This window comes from Megalobrama amblycephala, linkage group LG11, assembly GCF_018812025.1.
Source record: "Megalobrama amblycephala isolate DHTTF-2021 linkage group LG11, ASM1881202v1, whole genome shotgun sequence".
Taxonomy (NCBI): domain Eukaryota; kingdom Metazoa; phylum Chordata; class Actinopteri; order Cypriniformes; family Xenocyprididae; genus Megalobrama; species Megalobrama amblycephala.
The window spans coordinates 35,112,294-35,124,962 of record NC_063054.1 but is presented as its reverse complement, the minus strand read 5'-3'; the positions used below and the strand labels follow the sequence as shown (position 1 = coordinate 35,124,962).

The following is a 12,669-nucleotide window of genomic DNA, read 5'->3' as shown; positions in this document are numbered from 1 at the left end:
ATGATTATTTAATTAATTGATAATTTTTCAACGGCTCTGGTTCAAGTCATCTTGGAACGATCGTGACGTCACCGTCGACCGTTACGACTGCGGTCCATAGACAGTAAAAGCGGTCACGCCCGCTAATAAGTGGCAAAAGACTTAGTGGCAGCATTGGTTTTCAGCGTGAATGCCGCGAAAAACACACAAAACACATCCAAAACGGAAAAGAGCTTTGTGATTGACTGTACAAATAGCTTTGACACAAAACCTGAGGTATATATTTAAAGACTGCCGAAAAAAGAAGCAAATGTATCGCTGCAATTCACAGAAACAACTCGACTCCAGCAGAGAAACATGGATTTGCAGTTATCATTTTGTCAAATTGTTGGATTTTGAGGTAAAATCATACCGTATATATTGTATTGTTATATATTATGTTGACAAATCATCAATTTATATCAAATATTTTCCATCTTATATTATGCACAATTGTGTGTTTTACACTGACAAAAACTATACTATACTATAAAACTATATATTTTAGGGCTGGACGATATGACGATATATAACATTGATATAAGTGATTACTCGGATTTAAACCTACCTATATTGTAGTTATATAAAATATTCACAGGCAGATTTGCTTTATGTTTTTCCCCAGCGTCAAATCAGGCACATTTAAATGTCAGGAAACACGACTCCAGGCTGCATGTCAATATCCATGGATTAGGTTTATTTGACAAGTTGTAAGAAACACTTTCGAGTCCAACCTTTAGTGTAATTCGCTTGTTTTACTCGCGTTTTCGCAGTTTCCCCTATTAAATCCAGTCATGCAGCAGGTTCTTTTGCTACTCAGTCCAGCTGAGGGAGCGCGTTCCGGCGGGAAAGTGACGTCGATGCATACCCTCTATACTGGCGTTGTGAGTGTACTTTGTAACGTAAGGAACTCGTTACTTTCAGAGAGATGGACATAAATAATTATTAAGCAATTTTTATTAATCACGAATAGGCATAGGCTACACAGACGATGCCAAATCTAAGCGCACATCACACTGTACTTGGTATAAAAAGTACTTGTTGGTGCAGCAATAACAGCCACTAGATGGCGCTCCGGTAGCGCGGCCGCCATTATGGGGTGAAAATACCAACTGGACCATAGAATCCTTCACATCTTACGCACCCAAAATCGGCGAATTTGACTGCCAAATCAGAAGCGCAATAGAACAGTTTTTTTTAAATTGTCACCAGTAAATTGTATGGCTCCTACAGTAAATGTTGCATTGTCTTATATATGTTTTATTGTGGAATCCAACCGTTCATCCATCTGAGGTAATGTAGCCTACTTTATTGAGTATTTCCATTTTATGCAACTTTACACATTTAATAATAGTAAATTAATAATTAATAAATTTAAGATCATCATGTTTGCAGCGAACAATATATTTCAGACCTAGTGGAGTAATAGTAATAATATTTAGGTCTGAATTGAAATATTCTATATTGTACATTTTAATGGATCAAGCTTCAGACATAACGATCTTATAATACATAATGCATTGCTGTGTCCGTTATCGCATAATTCACACTTTTGTACACTTTTGCTTTAACGGACATTAGACAACACTGCAAAATCAAGCTGTTATATTCATATATTTATTGTCCAACATTCCCAATTTTTCTGATGCATGTCCTTAATTTAATTTCATATGTTGGTAATAATTCAGTGTTTCTAAGCCTTTTAAAGATTTTTAACCCAAACTAACTGGGTTTCTAGAGAGCAAAGGTTTTGTGAAAAAAGTGGAAGACTTAAACACAAAGTGTGTAAAATAAACTGTAAAAAGGATTTGATGATCACTAGTGATAGTATTTTATTCTGTGTTGTCATCATTCAGGTTGGATTTCAGCTTTAATGTATGTTTTTTTTTTTAACAAAGCAGCTGATATTGCCATAGAAACTAGTGGACTGCCGACTCGCTTTCACCCCAAAATGGCGGAAACGCAGGACTGCTGGTGGGCGCCGGTGTTGCAATGGCACGTTCAATTGAGTGTCGCTTCTTGTTAGTGCTTCTTGTTGTTCTTTGGTAGAACTAGCGCGGCCGTAGAACGTCACGTGGTATCTGTTACTTTTCTCAGCGCTGTCAGGGTGGAATAAGTCGTCGTTTGTAAGGGCACAGCGATTTATTTAATTATTTTACAGAAATGTCTGGAGTGTATTTCACTTTTTGTTACCGATCCCAATCATTTAAATTAATATATTTACGATTATCATTACAATTTTTCCGAAGTAATCCTGTCCTTTGAATGAGGAGGATTCGACTTTATGATCCGCCGAGCGCCCCCTGGAGGAGAAATACATTAATCACATAGAAACATTTCAATCGCTTCAGTTCATTGGTGAAGCTGTAGTTCCTCTAATGCCTCCCTTTAGGGTTTGTGGCGGATAAAGGGGAGACGGCGCCCTCTGCTAGGCTGGAGTTTTCTTTTTTTTTTTTTTTTTTTTTTTTTTACATTACAGAAAATGTACAAAATTTGTACAAACATATCCTCCTGTGACCCAGGAATAGAATTTTGTCCTCTGTAGTGGACATTATATTTTAGTGAATTTCTCTGACATCATATATGTCACAGTTTTAAGTCTGGATGTCCTGTAAAGAGCACATTCAGGGCTTTGCAGAGATAGGCTACCAAATGTTTGGAAGTTTCACCATGACAACAACTTCTCCTTGGTCTTTAAATATGACTGACATTTAAATTAAATTTAATAAAACTATAGATAGGTAAATTTAATAATAACTATAAATATGTAATATTTTGTAATTATTATTTAAATAAATTAATTTCAAATTGTTTGTTATAAATCAACATCTCAGGAAAATGTTACGGGGTTTCAAATCAAAATGTGACTTTCTGTTACAAAACAGAACACAGGACATTGATTTCATACATGACCTCTGTAGAGGACACCAGGACTTAAATCATGATTATCAGGCATTTTGGGAGACATAACAAGTGAATAGCGAAATAAATTATATATCAATATTCCTATTAATTATTAGATATTATTATTATTAAAATGTTTCCAATTTTTACTCCCATTATTACACTTCTTTTTTCATTACAAGTTGCACATTAATATGCAAATTAGATACAGTAAATGCATTGTATTGAATGGGAAAACCAATGTATGGCCATTTTACCCACATATTGCATAAAGTAAAATGGTATATCGATTCATTCCATTATATCTTTCATAACATAGTTGAGAATCATCTTTAAACAAAATTTTGTTAAAAAAAATCCTGAAACCTAAAAATTGATTGGTGAATAAAAAAGAAAAAAAAATCCATTGTTTTTGCCTATACATGTAATTTAATGTAATTTTATTTTTTAAACAACTTAGTCTGCATGGTGTCCACTACAGAGGACATAGCATAAATTTTTCAAAAATGTTATTTTTAATTTTTTTCCTTATGCTCTCTATACAATGTAATGATGTGGGGGGAAAAAACTAAATAAAAAAAATAATAATAATAATTTCTGGGTCCCAGGAGGATATACAACTCACAACAAATATGAACACAAATATACATATTTGAGGAGTTTATAAGGGAAAACAATTTATCCCAGAGGTAAAATATTACAAGTTAAAGGGACAAAACGTTTTATACGTCTTTTTTGTTTTTAATATTATCTAAAGCAGTGATATATTGTTTAACTTCTTTTATAAAATGTTGACATTTTGGCTTATAGCTTTAGCTCATTTCTTCACATGGATGTGATATTTTCCAAGTAAAATAAAAAGTTGTATGAGAAAAAAAGGAGGGAGTTAGAAGTTACATTTTGGCTTTGTTGACGCTGGGTGTGTCTATTTGCTTTATATAATAAATTAAAACAATTGATCATTTGAGAAATTTCTTGGTCAAATGTTTTTTTCTGATACTTTTGTACACTTTTGTTTCATAAATTGTTTTGCACTTCAACATTTCTGTTTATTACAAACAAAAAGTAAAATTAGTTACACACACACTCATTGTTATACAATACACTGGAATTATTGAAAACATTATTCGTGTCTTCACAGTCATGTTCAATATATGACTAAATAAAATAATGCAATAATGAAAATCTGTCTAACATTCAGCAACCTACATCACATTCATCAGAGAGGAGTCTTTATTAAACACTTTAAATGTGAAAATTAATTTCAAGCTTTTCTGAAACCAGGGATAGAATAAGGCATAAATGATGGGATTAATGGTAGAGTTCAGGAAAAAAACAATTACAGTAACATCTCTTACATGAAACAAGTCATCATTACTGTATGGAACCACTAAGGAACAAATATAATATGGCAGTAAACACAGAAGAAACACAAAGACCAGAATCCCCAGCAGAATCGCAGCTTTTCGCTCTGATTTGTCACTGACTCTGTTTTTAGAGGTGCTGTTGTGAACCTGAAGGGCTCTTATAGCAGTCGCATGTTTCTTAGCAATGACAAAAACATGAGTGTATAATATTATGATGAGTGTACATGGCACAAGAAACACAACCAGGAGATCAATGAGGGATGAAACCCCATCTATAATAGCAACACATTCTCCTGGACATGTGACATCAGTGAAGTTTCCATTAATGAAGAGAAGAGAAATGTTATAAAGGAGTGAAAATAGCCAGTTAAATAAAGTTGCAAAGCAGATCACAGTGGGTGAGATTTTCTCTGAGTAAAAAAAAGGATAACTTAAAGCCAAAAAACGATCAACTGCTATTAGAGCCACAGTGTGAACAGACACGCTTGTTGCTTGAAAATTCACAATTTTTAAAGCAGAGCACATCACTGGTCCAAAAATCCAACAAGACTCAATGACCCAAGACAAATGAAGTGGCATCACAAAAACTCCGACCAGCAGATCAGACACAGCCAAAGAGAGGATGAGGATGTTAGCAGGTGTGTGGAGCTGCTTGAAGTGACTAACAGAGATGATGACCAGCAGGTTTCCACACACGGTCAGAAGAGCCACAGCTGCTGTGGCCACATACTGAATCACATAGACAGATAAAGAAACAGATCTCTCTGGACAGAAATATTCCTGACAGCCATCAGTTTGGTTCACTGCTGTGAGATTCATTCTGAAGTACTTGGAAGAAACATCAAAACAGAATATTGTTCCCTGTTACTTCCTTCATATAAAGTTCAATGTATACATAACCACAGATAAAGATCTCTGAAGATGCTATTTGTCTGTCTGACAGCTCTGAACTGCTCCTCACTGAAACAGTCTCTTGGAGGCTCAACAATAAAGATGTGCTACAGTCTATGCTGCCTTTTTATTCACTTGACATGTTGACTCTTTCCAAGACTGGCAGCATCAAGGGAGAAGAACATACAGCTGGGAGAACAACTGATTTTGTTCATCCAGAAGAAAAGAGCTGAAGAGTGTCATATAGAACTCATTCAAAAACATAAGTGTGCTTATATGAAGCATATATCATTTAAAAAAAAAAAAGTATCTAATTAAATATTTGCAATGTAAAGAATATATTTGTGATAAAGTTCGTATAAAGGAAGGAAGAAGACAAGGGTCGGCTGACTGCTGACGGTGGTATTTATTAGGATTCTCCAATACAAACACAAAAGCAGGTGCATCAGCACAATAACTCAAATCAAAGCGTAACAAAACTTTCACTCCATGGCTGTGAATAGCAGAGTCCACCGGTCAGCAGTCCTTCTCTCTCTCCCTCACTCCTGTTTCTCCTGGCGTTATATACTCTCTCCACGCCAATTACTGAAACAAGAAACAGGTGTTCGTCATTTGCATTTAACCCACTCAATCACCGATCGTCTTCTGCCTCTCTCTCCCGCTGCAGATTTCGCTGAACCACGCCCCCCCTGACACAATATTGCTTGCAAACATATTCTCCTTGTGGTCTAAGTCCCTCGGCCGGTTGTTAAGATGATTCTGGGCGCCCACTGTCCCAACCGACGACCCAAGGACAAAGTCTGCAGGGAGTTGCACGGCATCTTGGGGGGGGGGGTGAGTCCTTGGGCTTATGGTTAAGACTGTGTGGGTGTCGACTGTCACAACTGTCGGCCGAAGTAATCAAACCAGGGAGTTGCGGCACCCTCCAGGGAGGTGCTGAAGGAGCCCCTGTGGGACCCACACAACAACGTATGGGTGTTGTGGTGTCCGGGGTCTGAGTCCTCTGTCCCATGGTAGGCTGGTGGACAATCTGTTTGGATTTTGTTGCGCCATGTGGTATCGCCTGAAGAAATCACCCGGGGCCGGTCTGGCATGCCTCGAGGGCCGGAGAGAGTGCGCTGTCTTGGGTACTCAAAAATTCATAATGTTATGAACTGGATCGATACCGAAGAATCACCCGGGGCCACTCCAGCGTGCCTCGAGGGCCGGAGAGAGTGTGCCGTCTTGGGCACTAAAAAAGTCATAATGTTATGAACCGGAAGGATCGATACCGAAGAATCACCCGGGCTGCTCCGCCATGCCTTGAGGGCCAGAGAGAGTGAGCCATCTTGGGCACTAAAAAAGTCATAATGTTATGAACCAGAAGGATCGATACCGAAGAATCACCCAGGGGCGCTCCGCCATGCCTTGAGGGCCGGACTGTCTTGGGCACTAAAAAAGTCATAATGTTATGAACCGGAAGGATCGATACCGAAGAATCACCCGGGGCTGCTCCACCATGCCATGAGGGCCAGAGAGAGTGAGCCATCTTGGGCACTCAAAAAGTAATAATGTTATGAACCGGAAGGATCGATACCGAAGAATCACCCGGGGCCGCTCCGCCGTGCCTCGAGGGCCGGAGAGACTGCACCGTCTTGGGCACTAAAAAACTCATAATGTTATGAACCGGAAGGATCGATACCGAAGAATCACCCGGGGCCACTCCGCCATGCCTCGAGGGCCAGAGAGAGTGCACCGTCTTGGGCACTCAAAAAGTCATAATGTTATGAACAGGAAGCATTGAAGAATCACCCAGGGCCGCTCCGCCGTGCCTCGATGGCCGGAGAGAGTGCACCGTCTTGGGCACTAAAAAAGTCATAATGTTATGAACAGGAAGCATTGATACCGAAGAATCACCCAGGGCCGCTCCGCCATGCCTTGAGGGCCGGATTTTTCATTTTTTGGGTGAACTATCTCTTTAAGCTGAACTCAAACAGAATGAGGGCAGCAGAGTTTTAGTTTCCATCATGCTTTGCGTCAAACTGAATAAGGAGTATAAATGCTGAAAATAAGTGTTTTTTTGTGTTTTTGCAAAATATTAATATAGGAAGATATGTGTTAGTGTTTAATCTTCTGTTATGTAATGCTGGCTAGAAACTAGGTGTCAAAGATTTAACAATGTTTATGCAATTAAAATATATAATTTAGACTAGTCTATATATCAATTAGTTTATCATTAGTGTATTTATGTAGCGCAGAAACAATGTGCTGTAAACAATTGGCCAATCAGAGCAGAGTAAGCAATTTTGATTTTTTTTTGACCTTGGATGCATGTAAAGCTATTGTAGAAACCCTCCAAGACATAATTAGGAGCCTTTAAAATGCCATAATAGGGGCAAAAAAAAGTTATGTGAGCTCGTGAACTGATTATTTTGAGCAAAAATCAAACTGAATGAGTTACAGCAGATTTCTAGTTCCCAGCATGCTTTGCTTCTGACTGTTAAAGGAGAGTAAATGTTAAAATTAAGTGTTATTTTATGTATATTTGTCATAGACTGTAAAAAAAATATGGACATAGTGTCCGTGACATCACCCGAAGGTTTCTGAAGAGCATTTTTGAAACCTAAAGCTGGCCGTTGCCAGCTTGCCAGTGCTTCACTCCCGGATAACAGAAAATGGGCAAAGAGGCGGGACGTGGGTGGAGCTGAGGTGATGTGACAGCAGCAGACAAATGGCTAGTGGTGACAGCAGCGGCAATCCACCTGTCACTCAAGTGACCGCGCCCTTAGTTATACAGAACTTTAAGGCTTAAAATAATTTAAATGGATGAGTTATAAGAAAAAAATCACCCCCTCACACATTTGTCATGAAGAGCAAAATTAGCTATATAGACCAAAACCACAATGTGTACCAGGATGTAAACATGTTTTTTTCTGCTGTAAATTTGCAGTTTAAGTCACTTCCATATTGGCTTCAAGAGAAACAAGGGGAGGTTGCCGCTTGGTTTTTGTTCAAGATTAAAGGGTTAGTTCAATCAAAAATGAAAATTCTGTCATTAATTACTTAAATGTCATTTCAACAAAATTCTGTCATTTAATTATTTAAAATGCTTATACAGTGGGTACGGAAAGTATTCAGGCCCCCTTAAATTTTTCACTCTTTGTTATATTGCAGCCATTTGCTAAAATCATTTAAGTTCTTTTTTTTCCTCATTAATGTACACACAGCACCCCATATTGACAGAAGAACACAGAATTGTTGACATTTTTGCAGATTTATTAAAAAAGAAAAACTGAAATATCACATGGTCCTAAGTATTCAGACCCTTTGCTCAGTATTTAGTAGAAGCACCCAATTTGATCTAATACAGCCATGAGTCTTTTTTGGGAAAGATGCAACAAGTTTTTCACACCTGGATTTGGGGATCCTCTGCCCATTCCTCCTTGCAGATCCTCTCCAGTTCTGTCAGGTTGGATGGTAAACGTTGGTGGACAGCCATTTTTAGGTCTCTCCAGAGATGCTCAATTGGGTTTAAGTCAGGGCTCTGGCTGGGCCATTCAAGAACAGTCACGGAGTTGTTGTGAAGCCACTCCTTCGTTATTTTAGCTGTGTGCTTAGGGTCATTGTCTTGTTGGAAGGTAAACCTTCAGCCCAGTCTGAGGTCCTGAGCACTCTGGAGAAGGTTTTTGTCCAGGATATCCCTGTACTTGGCCACATTCATCTTTCCCTCGATTGCAACCAGTCGTCCTGTCCCTGCAGCTGAAAAACACTCCCACAGCATGATGCTGCCACCACCATGCTTCACTGTTGGGACTGTATTGGACAGGTGATGAGCAGTGCCTGGTTTTCTCCACACATACCGCTTAGAATTAAGGCCAAAAAGTTCTATCTTGGTCTCATCAGACCAGAGAATCATATTTCTCACCATCTTGGCAAACTACATGCGGGCTTTCATGTGTCTTGCACTGAGGAGAGGGCTGCAGTGATGGTTGACTTTCTACAACTTTCTCCCATCTTCTGACTGCATCTCTGGAGCTCAGCCACAGTGATCTTTGGGTTCTTCTTTACCTCTCTCACCAAGGCTCTTCTCCCCCGATAGCTCAGTTTGGCCGGACGGCCAGCTCTAGGAAGGGTTCTGGTCATCCCAAACGTCTTCCATTTAAGGATTATGGAGGCCACTGTGCTCTTAGAAACCTTAAGTGCAGCAGAAATTTTTTTGTAACCTTGGCCAGATCTGTGCCTTGCCACAATTCTGTCTCTGAGCTCTTCAGGCAGTTCCTTTGACCTCATGATTCTCATTTGCTCTGACATGCACTGTGAGCTGTAAGGTCTTATATAGACAGGTGTGTGGCTTTCCTAATCAAGTCCAATCAGTATAATCAAACACAGCTGGACTCAAATGAAGGTGTAGAACCATCTCAAGGATGATCAGAAGAAATGGACAGCACCTGAGTTAAATATATGAGTGTCACAGCAAAGGGTCTGAATACTTAGGACCATGTGATATTTCAGTTTTTCTTTTTTAATAAAGCTGCAAAAATGTCAACAATTCTGTGTTTTTCTGTCAGTATGGGGTGATGTGTGTACATTAATGAGGAAAAAAAATGAACTTAAATGATTTTAGCAAATGGCTGCAATTAGGGCTGGGCGATATATCGCATGCAATTGTCACGCGCGTTTCGTCAGTAAAGCCGGTTCCCTGATTACCGCTAAATCACCATCACCTGTTTTCAAATGGAGCGCCATTTAATAGACAGAGCCGTAGTTCACTGATAAGCTACGCAATATCGCGTTCATTATCGCAGATGAATCGCCTTCGATAATGAACGCGATATTGCTTAGCTTGTCAGTGAACTACGGCTCTGTTTATTAAATGCCGCTCCATTTGAAAGCAGGTGATGGCGATTTAGCAGTAATCAGGGAACCGGCTTTACTGACAAAATGCGCGTGACAATCGCATGCGATGTATCGTCCAGCCCTAGCTGCAATATAACAAAGAGTGAAAAATTTAAGGGGGTCTGAATACTTTCCGTACCCACTGTACATTAATGTTTTGTACATTAAAATAATATGATAAGAAATACCAGTTTGCAATATCAAGCAGCATAATGAGCTGTTTTTGTACAGCTAATAATAACTTGAAGCGAGTGACACCGGAAGCCTTCAACATTCAAGTTATAAATGCTGCATTAACTCTTGTGTTAAAAAATGAGGTGGACAAGTGTCACTTATTACAAACTGTACTGATTCAGTGACAGTGTGCAAGCTATTATGTCTAACACAATTCAGTATTTTCAGCAAAGCAAAATTATGAGTATTTCTATGCTGGTGTAACCACTGCCTTGAGCATGAGGGACCAGGATCACAATTTAAGTAATTATGTACAAAAATATTTAGGTAATTGTGCTCTTACTGCCACTAACACTTACATAAAATATATATATATATATATATATATATATATATATATATATATATATATATATATATATATATATATATACACACACCATATATATACACCATTATATTCAACAATTCCTTATATTACATAGAAAGAAGTGAGTTGACGTAAAAGAAAAAAAATTCACCCACTCATATTCTTATACAATACTGGCATGATTGAAAGCAACATCCATGTCTTCACAGTCAGGTTTAAAAACAAACAAAAAATGAAGAAAAGGCATTAAAGTGCACCTGAAATAACATGGAAAAAAGAGGAAATATTTTGTCTTACATTCAATGACTTATTGCACATTCATCAGAGAGGAGTCTTTATTAAACATTTTAAATGTGAAAATTAATTTCAAGCTTTTCTGAAACCAGGGATAGAATAAGGCATAAATGATGGGATTAATGGTGGAGTTCAGGAAGAAAGATATTACAGTAACATCTCTGAAATAAAACAAGTCAGCACTGTCATATGGAATCACTAAAGAACAAATATAATATGGCAGTAAACACAGAAGAAACACAAAGACCAGAATCCCCAGCAGTATCGCAGCTTTTCGCTCTGATTTGTCACTGACTCTGTTTTTAGAGGTGCTTTTGTGAACCTGAAGGGCTCTTATAGCAGTCGCATGTTTTTTAGCAATGACAAAAACATGAGTGTATAATATTATGATGAGCGTACATGGCATAAGAAACACAACCAGGAGATCAATGAGGGATGAAACCTCATCTACAATAGAAACACATTCTCCTGGACATGTGAGATCAGTGAAGTTTCCATTAATGAACAGAAGAGTGATGTTATAAAGGAGTGAAAATAGCCAGTTAAATAAAGTTGCAATGCAGATCACAGTGGGTGAGATTTTCTCTGAATAAAAAAAAGGATAACTTAAAGCTAAAAACCGATCAACTGCAATTAGAGCCACAGTGTGAACAGACACGCTTGTTGCTTGAAAATTCACAAATTTAAAAAATGAGCACATCACTGGTCCAGACGTCCAACAAGACTCAATGAGCCAAGACAAATAAAGTGGCATCACAAAAACTCCAACCAGCAGATCAGACACAGCCAAAGAGAGGATGAGGATGTTAGCAGGTGTGTGGAGCTGCTTGAAGTGACTAACAGAGATGATGACCAGCAGGTTTCCACACACGGTCAGAAGAGCCACAGCTGCTACAGCCACATACAGAATCACATAGACAGATAAAGAAACAGATCTCTCTGGACAGAAATATTCCTGACAGCCATCAGTTTGGTTAATTGCTGTGAGATTCATAATGAAGTACTTGGAAGAAATATCAAAACAGAGTATTGATCCCTGTTACTTCCTTCATATAAAGTTCAATGTATACATAACCACAGATAAAGATCTCTGAAGATGCTATGTGTCTCTCCAACAGCTCTGAACTGCTCCTCACTGAAACACAGTCACTCCTGGAGGCTCCACAATAAAGATGTGTTACAGTCTATGCTGCCTTTTTATACACTTGACATGTTGACTCTTTCCAAGACCGGCAGCATCAAGGGAGAAGAACATACAGCTGGGAGAACAACTGATTTAGAGCCACATAGAATTCATACAAAAATATATATGAAGTGTATAAAATCAAAACTAAAGGTGATGATACATGGGGCAACTTTCGCATTGGCAATGTTGCTTGGGCACTTTCCCATTGAGAATGAGCAAATTTCTGGATACTTTAGATCAGTCCAGTGGCGCCCCCAGAAAATTTTAATAGGGGTGGCCAGACAAGGCCACATTAATTCTTGGGCTGGCTGGCTGGCTAAATAAAAAAAAAAAAAAAAAAAAAAAAATAAAATATATATATATATATATATATATATATATATATATATATATATATATATATATATATATATATAGCAGTGTGTGTGTATATGTGTGTGTGTGTGTGTGTGTGTGTATACATATACATACACATACATGCTAAATCATTTGGTAGTTATTAATAGAATAATGAGGATACAAACCTTTACATTCAGTCGCGTTCGGTCCCATTTATTTGCATACACATACCTACACCGTTTTAGTCCAAA

The 12,669-nt window shown here is 38.2% G+C and overlaps 2 protein-coding genes across 2 annotated transcripts; both read right to left on the bottom strand.

The window, feature by feature from the left end:
• Positions 1-3,490: 3,490 nt before the first annotated feature.
• On the bottom strand, positions 3,491-5,861 carry LOC125278791 (trace amine-associated receptor 13c-like). Its single transcript, XM_048208126.1, has one exon. The coding sequence runs from the start codon at positions 5,106-5,108 to the stop codon at positions 4,128-4,130; it is 981 nt and encodes a 326-aa protein (XP_048064083.1). The 5' UTR covers positions 5,109-5,861; the 3' UTR covers positions 3,491-4,127.
• A 5,045-nt stretch (positions 5,862-10,906) lies between these two features.
• On the bottom strand, positions 10,907-12,263 carry LOC125278790 (trace amine-associated receptor 13c-like). The gene has a single exon (XM_048208125.1). The coding sequence runs from the start codon at positions 11,885-11,887 to the stop codon at positions 10,907-10,909; it is 981 nt and encodes a 326-aa protein (XP_048064082.1). The 5' UTR covers positions 11,888-12,263.
• Positions 12,264-12,669: the final 406 nt, after the last annotated feature.